This window comes from Camellia sinensis, chromosome 12 (assembly GCF_055761805.1).
Source record: "Camellia sinensis isolate YWXY chromosome 12, ASM5576180v1, whole genome shotgun sequence".
Taxonomy (NCBI): Eukaryota; Viridiplantae; Streptophyta; class Magnoliopsida; order Ericales; family Theaceae; genus Camellia; species Camellia sinensis.
In genome coordinates this window covers 100158647-100168946 of record NC_138972.1, presented here as the reverse complement: position 1 = coordinate 100168946, position 10300 = coordinate 100158647, and the positions used below count along the sequence as shown (strand labels likewise).

Sequence of the window (10300 nt, the reverse complement as noted above, 5' to 3'; positions counted from 1 at the left end):
AAAATCAATGCCAAACGACAACTTAGGTCTCGTTTGGAAACAGACTATTTTAGTAATTTTTTGAATTTTTGGATAAAATATGAGATAAAAAAAAAGCTTGTATATTTGGAATGACTTTTTGATTTTTTACAAAAAGATATGTAAAAAGTAGAGAGAAAATGAAATCTTTGACTTTTTAGTATAAATTATAAACTTTTTAATTTTTTTAGTAACTTTTTGACATTTAGACTAAAACTATCACTTTCCAAATAAAGCCTTAATCTAATTCGGAATAACAACAATTGTTAATATTTATCGTGAAATATAAAATGCTTTGAAGATTGGGGAAGACTTCACTTTTTCATCTTTTACTCGTGATTGTATTCTTAAACAGTTAACTAATGATATATCTTACAATTCCATATTTACTAAACAAAAATAAACAAATAAACAAACAAAAAATTATTATTATTCAATGTGATGATGTTACGATACAATATGATCAACATTAGTAATCCGATCACATATGTTATAATGTTTGAAGGTTTATATCTCGAAACTTATCATATTTTTATGATGTATTCATATTTTCATATAGTCAGTCTCCTCTATATAAATAATTAATATTATAATGTGTTATAATTAAATTATAATAAACATCATAATTGATCAAAATCAAAAAGTACAAAACTTACACTTAAACATATGGTACCCCTTTTTTTAAGAAGTGTATTATAAAATTTTCGGAACAAATGATAATGATAAAGTAAACTATTAATATGTCTCAATAGTTAGACTTAATTCTCATCAAGTCCTATTAAAAATAAGTTTTAATACGTCGTTAAAAATGAATTTTTATGACGATTTTTTACATTTGTCATTAAAAATTGACAGTTAGTGACATTTTTTTGTCACGATTTTTATGAATTATCGGTGAAAGTTAAAAATTAGTGACGATTTTTTTAAACTATCACTAAAACTTATAATTAATGACATTTTTTGAGACAAAATTTTTAAATTATCACTAAAAATTAATAATTAATGACATTTTTTTAATAATATTTAATAAAAAATATTTTAATTATAATAGAACTTATTAGACAATAAACTCACCTATTAAAACTTAGACGTAAATCCCTTTATGATATATGCATGGTTATGAATTATATTTCATGACTTCTAGAGAAATATGCAAGTCTAAATTGAATGAGGCATACGTATTCCAACCTAAGACTATTCCAATCCTTTGTTTTGGGAGGAATTTCAAGATTCGCATATTTGATAATTTTGCTAAAAATTCTCGAGACTTTTGAATGGTGTCAAAAGGTGGACCAGGCTCAGGTAGGAGAGGGCCTGAATCTGGACCATTTTTGCAATTAAAGACCAGTACCTTTCCATGATGATGTGTACATGTCTACATATAGCTCCATTCACTTTATTCTATATCATCACCCATGAAATCAATACTGTATGACTGAATTTCACATTTGATTGATTGTCTTTTCCTTGTTGACATAACTAGGAATTTGGAGGATTGTCCAGATGAACCTTCAAATTTATTAGTATAATTAGATTATATATGCATGTCATAATCATAAAGTAAAAATTAATCACCTTGTAATAAAATTATAAAGGTAGACATTTTGTATCCGCTTCGCGTCAATATCTTTCATATATCTAAGATTTATTTTGAAGGAATGAGTTTAATGTGGTCCTTTCTTAAAATGTTTCTCATTATAAAAAATAAAAATTAAACTAAATGACTAATTTAAAATCTCTTTGCCATAATTTTTTTTTTTTTTTTTTTGTTTAAATTGTATATAGTCTGTCTAGATAAGGTCTCAAGTAAATCAAGATTGACTTTGAATATATATATATATATATATATATATATAAGAAATATTATATAAACTAACAAATTTTATAAGAAATAATATATAGAAAATTTGCAAAATTTGTTTCCAATCTCTTTAATTTATTGTTAGTCAACTTGTCAATGGTATCGGTCCTAATAATTTGAACAATAGAATAAATAAGGATTGTTATTGTTATTCCAAATCTTTATAAATTTATTTTTAAAAAGTTGTTCTAAAATTACACAGAAACAAGTACTAATACAATCTAGAAAATTATATTTTGAAATGTATTTATCAATATGTGAAGTGGTAATAACATTATCCTAAACTAAACCAGCAATATTCCACACCCAAAAAAAAAAAAAAAAAAAACCATCAAAAATTACTTAGAAAATAAAATATATAAATAAAAAAAAATTTGAGTGTAACTTGCACCATATTAAATTTAAAAGAAAATTTAAATTGACCATCCTTGCTACTAGCATAAATATAATAAATTCTATGAATTTTGTATAATTATATCAATTTTTTTTAATGAGATTAAATGGATTAGAATTAAAACAAATGACGTGTAAACAAAATATATGTTTTAATATTAATGAATTATGAATAAAGAAGAATCAAATTATTGTATGAATTAAGATTTGCAAAGAATAAACGGTACTCAATAGTGTTTTAAGAAGTTCGTTAAAAATTAATTTTTTGATTTTTTTTAAATTTTTTTGTCATTTCATAGGTAAAAAATATAAGAAGTAATATAACTCAAAATGAATTAAAAATCAAAAATTAATTTTTAACTAGTTTCGCAAATGAGCCCCCAATGTATCTTTTTCTCGACCTTAAGAAAGAGTAGCACACTTTATTCAAATTTAAATTTATGTTTTATATTTAGATAATTTCGGATATTTTTAGTAAAGTACATAATTTTTATAAAGACCAATATATGGGGTGACACGCAGACATGGTGCCAAATTTTTTATAATAATATATAAAAAGAAAAAAAAAAAAAAGAAGCTAGTTATAGACCCATGAGGTCAGAGTCATGACATCGCCAAAGCCAAGTTGCAAAATATGAGTTTGGACCGACCTCGCCGCCGTGCGTCATTAACTCACGTGCCCTAAACCTCCCTGGGCCCTCCCCTCATCATCCACCACACAACCACCAAATATATACATCCAACCACAACCATTTATAAACCTAATAACGCTTGAAATCATTAAAAATAGTGTTCTAAAAGTATCATTAGTGATGTAATAATGGACAGGACTTACTGTTTGTGTTTTTTTTTTTTTTTTATTTAAAGTGCTTGCCAATTCATTAGTGGTAGTTTAGAGCACCACTTTTAGTGTTAAAAACCAGCTGCAGAAAAAAGAAAAAAGAAAGAAAGAAAAAAAACCCATAACCCCATTTATGTAAAAGTAATGTTAGAGATATTAAATTTTTTATTAAATAAATAATTAAATATTTTATATGAATGTATTATTTATATTTATGTGAGACATTTTATCATTTATTTAGTAAAAAATTTGAGACCTATAGTATTTTCTAAACCCACATCAATACAATAACCAATATTATAGCTATGTTTAGCATGGATTTTTTTGATTATTTTAATCATAAAAAAACAAAATATATTAAAAAATCAATAAGATAAAATGTCACATCTAAACCATAATAATTTCGTTTTTGCTCTCATAAAAATTAAAAAAAGTCAAAAAATTCATCATAAACAAAACTTTTTAGTCTAAAAAATAAAAAAAATCAAAAACTAACCATCGTCCCAAAGGAGACTTTATTTAAATGCAGAGACATCCACTTTAGCCAAAACCTTAACCTTTCAATCCCTTTAATCCATAATTCAATCATTCTTAAAATTTTAATCATTTATCAGTTGTGTATAAAAGGGTGTTAGTTATTCAAACACTTTAGAAAATTCAAGCCCAAACAAACACTCTTCTCTTCTCCTCTTCCAATATGGATTCCCTCTCCACCCAATACCCAAATTCACAACCCCTCTCCTGGGACCAAGACCTTGTTTTCTACCACAACAATTCCCTTCCATTTGATTTCAACGACTCGGAAGAAATGCTTCTTCTGGGAGTCCTCGCCGAGGCTCACTCCTCTGAAACGATTTCCTCGTCCTTTAGAGCAATCAAGGACGAGGAAGTCACTTCCAAGGAGAAACAAAAGTCCTACAGAGGGGTTCGGCGGCGCCCGTGGGGAAAATTCGCCGCCGAAATCAGGGATTCAACGAGAAACGGAATCCGGGTTTGGCTCGGGACGTTTGATAGTGCGGAGGCGGCCGCCTTGGCTTACGACCAGGCCGCCTTCTCGATGAGGGGTTCCACGGCGGTGCTCAATTTTCCGGTGGAGACAGTCCGGGAATCTATGAAGGATATCAAGTGTGGGTGTGAAGATGGTTGTTCTCCGGTGGTGGCACTTAAGAGGAGACACTCAATGAGAAACAAGTACTCAGTTGGCAGTAATAAAAGATGTAAAGTTAAAGATATCAAGGTAGAGAATGTGGTGGTATTAGAGGACTTGGGAGCTGAATATTTAGAGGAGCTACTTAGTTCATCTTATTAGAATGGTTATAGTTTTTTTTTTTTTTTCCTACCCATTTTTCAATTTTATTTTTATTTTTTAATTGGTGTTCTCGCCCGTGATAATATAGGAGCTATTATAAATTTGTCTCATGCTAATATAAAAGAATTATTGTAAAGCGAATGTGATTATCAAAAAAATTAAAATTTCTACTCATACAACCTTTTGTTTCTTCGTAAGTTTGAAAATGATCTCATGAACTTTTATTTTTTTTCTTTGTTATTATTATCTTGTATGCCTCAATTATTGTAGCTTGATATATATTATGTAGAAAGATGCACTTATTTTACTTACCAACTTAGAATTTGTTCTTTTCGAATTTCAAAAGTTGCATTATGGTTAGAATTGCTTTTATTGCTTTCATGTTCTTTTAAAATAACAATGTCTAATCACGTGCTTTAAATGAATGGAAAATATATTTTTGAGAAAATTAATAATATTTCCTTGAGTAAAGTTAAGATCTTAATTAATAGTGATTCATAGTTGAAATAATGAATCGACATTTAGTTCTTTTCTTCTTGTTTTTTTTCCTTCTCAATTAATCATGCATACGATTGAACTGTTATTAAACAACAAAATTGATGAATAAAATTAATGAACACATAAAATCAATTTCAAGGAAAATGAAGAGAGATTATTGGATTATTGATGGGCTGGTGGAAGGCATTGGAAAGAAACTCAAAGCACTTCTACAGGGAAAGTAGAAAGCATGAAATGAAGTGGGACATGCAATCCTGAAAAGAGCAACCGTAAGAATACTATTGCTACATATCCCACCACCACTACCTTTTAATATGAGATTTGTGTCTATCGCAAGTATAAATTTTAAAATAAATTATTGATATAAATATGATATAATTAAATGATTATTTATATCTAATTAACGTAATTTTTTACAAAGATAAAATATTCGATGAACCTTACATATTGAACGAATTCTATGGTGAGTCCATGAAAGCTCAACATAAAATATTATATGTATGCTGAAATAAAAATAGTGATTAGTAATAACTTTACAAACATGATTAAAATTCACATTTAACTTAATTTAAAAAATAAATTAAATTATGATCTAGTTATTTAATTTTTAAATAAAAACAATCTAAACAGATCAAGCCCCCAACGCAAAGGGCATAAAGATAGAACCCAAAAATTTTATCTAGAATATGACTATCCAGTTCAAATTCAAATATTCTTTCACATGCTCACATGTAAAATCAATTTGGGTAAATTACACTTTTTTTTTTTTTTTAAGGTTTAGAAAAAATATAATTTTATATTTTTGACATAATTATTCTATCCTCCTTTTTAGTATATTTAAAATAATTGAAACCAGTGTTAAATTGTTAATGGTGGATAGACACTGAATAAATAAAGATAAATATATATTTTAATTAAAAAAATAATAATATATTTTTTTAGTTATATGAGTAACAAATTATTAATAAAAAAAATTATCTAAATATTATGTGAGTTAAAATTTTGAACAAAATTAATGTAATTATGTTAGAGTACAGATTAACTATTTTCTTAAAATTTTAAGAGAAGTGAATATAATTTATCAAATTAATTTTAACCTTATACTAACTTTTTCTTATTTTTTATTTTATTTTATTTATGAAAAGGGTAAATTACAAATACACCCCTTGAGATTGAATTAAAATACAAATCGCCCCTGTAGTTTTAGAAATTACATTCCACGCCCTAAGATTTCTAATTTCATAATAAATCGCCAATTTTATTAATAAATTATCTAGTCAATTAACAGTTTTTAATGATGTTAGAAATATATTTCAATTAATAATTTAGGTAATTTTATTATTATATAGGAGAACAATTATAAATTTTATTTTTTTTAGTTAATTCTGTTAAATAAGAAATTATAACAAAGAGGTATTTGTAATTTTCTAACCCATAAAAAATAATTTATACTTTAAATAATTATTAGAGAGTATATTTGTAATTTATCCTTGTAAAAAAATAAGTTGTGTGTAACTAGCAATGAAAAGGCTGAGATTAGCTGTTGCAGATCCAACACCTATTAAAAAAAAATTAAAACAAATTCATTTTCGTTTTCCCGCCCAATCAAGACCACAGCTTATACAGCTTTGATATATACTCACTCTCACTCAGCCCCCTTCTCCTCTACTTCTGCACCCTTCCACGGACCCCACCCTCATCGGCGATCCACCTTCACCGGCGACCCACTCCCGGCGACGGCGAGAAGCTCTTGAAACGGGACCAGCTGACATCTCCTTACACAGGCACACACACACACAGGCACACACACATAGTCTCCACCGAACCCAGCCTCACCGGCGACCGACAACCCACTCCCGATGACGGCGACCCACTCTATATATAGACCCAGGAGAAGGAGATCACCCTTATTAGGCGACCTATTTGGGGTAGCTTCTTGCAAAAGATGATTGAAGTTCAAAACGTCCACACCCATCGCTACCAAGAACAAACATTGCCATCACCATGTGAAGTTGTATTTCAGTGGATGTGCCTTGTACTATTTCATTTTCCTCTTCTTTTTTTGTTGGCACAAAATAGACATAGTTGTTTGATTTCAAATATGGGTTAGACAATGCACTGCAAACATTTGAAGAAATGTCTGACTGGATAGTTGTTTCATTTCGATTAACAAGTTCCTCATACTCTGTTAGGGTTGGTTTGGGAAGTGTGTTGACTTTTTGACTTTTTTGTTATTTTAGCCTGGGCTAAAAAGCTTGGTTTGGGAAGGACTTTTTGGCTTTTTGACTTTTTGGCTTTTTTTGTGAGGGAAGAGTATAATGATTATGGGTTGGATGTGATGTTTTGTTTGTTGTGGCTAAAATAACCTATTTTGTCTTTTATGGCTAAAATAGCCAAAAAAAAGCCCACAAAATCCCTTCCCAAACGGTGCCTTAATTTTTTCTGATATAAAGTGCAAATTATTTTTTATTTTATTTATGTTTTGTAGTGAATGGAAATTTTCTGGTCAGATTGGATCAAATCACTCTTTCTGATTAAAGCATTAATAGAGTGTTTTCTCTAACCCATTTGGAATTATTCTTAGAAATCCGTACAATTGAAGCAGGTGTGTTTTTTAAACATCACTAACCTAATAAACGAAGTTGGTGTGAACAGAATAGTTATGGCGAGCAATGCTAGAAGTATTCTTGATATATTCCGTGAAGAATCTGTTATTATCTGTGTGATAATAAATTTGAGTCATCTCTGCGGCCACACCTGTAATCAACCTTAATATGAGAGTAAATTGTTGGGTATACCTCCTTATTGGAGTGTGGGACCCAATTGATTTATTAAAAGAGTTTGATTTAGTTTGGTATTAGTTATAATATATTTTTATATATTATATCTAATTTTGTGGATACCCAATCCAATTTAGAAATAACTAGGGTTTGATTACAAAACCTAAGATTTAATTATATGTATATATATATATGTGGCGTGGTTTTTTGGTGTAACACATAGTTTTGAAATTGGTGAAATAATAGCAGAGGCTACAGTTTGATATTGATATTGTTTCTTCCGAAGCAGAGGGTAGCAATTTTGTCATCATATAGATTCAATTCGGTGAGTGTGCTGGAAGAATTCATTGGTTTTCAAGGGTTGGTGCTTATTCGGCTACTTCGGTGAAATTAATTTGGATTATTATTTTGGGTCTTCTACAACTTTGGTTCTAAAGATTTTTGTTTATCTATTTGGTGAGGTCTTTCCTCTTGTTTATTTGTGATTATTTGGAATTCACCTAAGGGTGGTTTTGTGAGACCATTCGTGTCTCGTTTGTAATCGTTTGGAACTTATTTGGTTGATAGTGGAATCGAATTTCGATCCCGTGGACGTACCTTACATTGAGGGAACCACGTAAAAATTCTTGTGTTGCTTTTGATTTAATTTTTTCACATTAGTTTTTATTCCCATTGATTGATTTACTTATAGGGAATCACATAGATTTTCCCTAACAACTGGTATCAGAGCTTACGGTTTATTTGGGTTTATTTATTTGTGTAAATCAATGGAAGGGAATGTGGGTCGTATGTCTAGCTTCAATGGAAGCAATTGGATAACTTAGAAAACTAAAATGGAGGACCTATTATTTTGTAAAGATTTGTATGGACCCATTGAGGGTGATTCTGGCAATCCCGAGGGTATGAAAGATGATGAATGGAATAGGCTTAATCGAAAAGTCGTTGGTGTTATCCGTCAATGGATTGATGACAGTGTGTTTCATCATGTTGCTACTGAAACTTCGGCACATTATTTATGGAAAAAATTAGAGAGTCTTTATGACAGAAAATCAGTCACAAATAAAGCCTTTCTGTTTCGTAAGTTGGTTAATTTAAAATATAAAGATGACAGCCCCATTCCTGAACATTTGAATGAAATAAAAAGTATTGTTAACCAACTTGCATCTATGAAAATTATTTTTGATGATGAGTTGCAGGCTTTTATGCTACTTAGTTCTTTGCCCGAAAGTTGGGAGACTTTGGTTGTGACAGCTAGTAATTCGGCACCTAATGGAGTTGTCACAATGGGCCAAGTCACTAGTAGCTTGTTGAATGAAGAAACTAGAAGAAAATCAGCGGGTTCCTCTCATTCGGAAGCATTTGTTGTGAGAGGCCGAAGCAAAACAAGGGGGAGGAGTAAAACTCCTCATGGTCGTGATCAAAGCCATGACAAATCAAAAGATGGTTTTTTTTCAAAGAAAAACATTGAGTGCCATTATTGCCATGAGAAAGGGCACATAAAACGGGAATGCCGAAAGCTCAAGAATAAGGAGAAAAAGCGTGACAAAAGTGTGGACAAGAACCAAGAAGACATAATGGCAGTTACTACTAATGGTGATCTCATGGTCGTTTGTGAAGATGATTGTATCAATTTTGTGGGCCAAGAGAGCAATTGGGTGATTAATTCAGGTGCTTCTTTTCATGTGACTTCTCGAGTTAATTTCTTCACTACCTACACCGAAGGAGATTATGGTTTTGTTCGAATGGGTAATGAAGGTTTGTCCAAGATTATTGGCATGGGTGATGTTTGCTTGGAAACAAATTTGGGCTGCAAGTTGTTGCTTAAAGATATGAGGCATGTTCCCGACATTCGCCTCAATTTGATCTCTACCGGGAAGCTAGATGATGAAGGCTACAACAACAAATTTGGTGATGGAATATGGAAGCTCACAAAGGGTTCCTTGGTGGTAGCTAAGTGTAAGAAGACTCATACACTTTATTCGATGCAAGGAAAAATTTGTAAAGGTGTTGTCAATGCACTTGAAGATGATACTTCTACTGAATTGTGGCACAGGCGACTTGGGCACATGAGTGAAAAGGGGCTACAAGTTTTGTTCAAGAAAGAGCTTCTGCCCGGTTTGAAAGGTACATATCTTAAAACTTGTGTTCATTGTTTGGCGGGTAAACAACATAGAGTTTCTTTTCATAAAAATGTTGCTTCTAGAAAAGAAAATGTTTCGGAGTTGATTCATTCAGATGTTTGTGGTCTTTTAAAAGTTAGAACACATAGTGGTGCACTTTATTTTGTTACTTTCATTGATGATTATTCAAGGAAAGTTTGGGCTTTTTTACTAAAAACTAAAGATCAAGTTCTAGAAGTATTTAAGCATTTTCAGGCCATGGTTGAAAGAGAAACAGGGCAGAAATTAAAGTGCATCCGATCAGACAATGGTGGTGAATACATTGGGCCATTTGATGAGTATTGTCACAGCCAAGGTATTCGGCATCAAAAGACAGTTAAGAAGACTCCTCAACAAAATGGAGTTGCCGAGAGGATGAACCGTACCATTGTGGAAAGAACAAGGTGTTTGCTTTCACAAGCTAAATTGCCAAGATCCTTT

General features: G+C 30.6%; 1 protein-coding gene across 1 annotated transcript; it reads left to right on the top strand.

The window, feature by feature from the left end:
- Positions 1-3646: 3646 nt before the first annotated feature.
- LOC114260196 (ethylene-response factor C3) lies at positions 3647-4601 on the top strand. Its single transcript, XM_028200249.2, has one exon. It carries the CDS (start codon positions 3811-3813, stop codon positions 4420-4422), a length of 612 nt encoding a protein of 203 aa, XP_028056050.2. The 5' UTR covers positions 3647-3810; the 3' UTR covers positions 4423-4601.
- The last annotated feature ends 5699 nt before the right edge of the window (positions 4602-10300 follow it).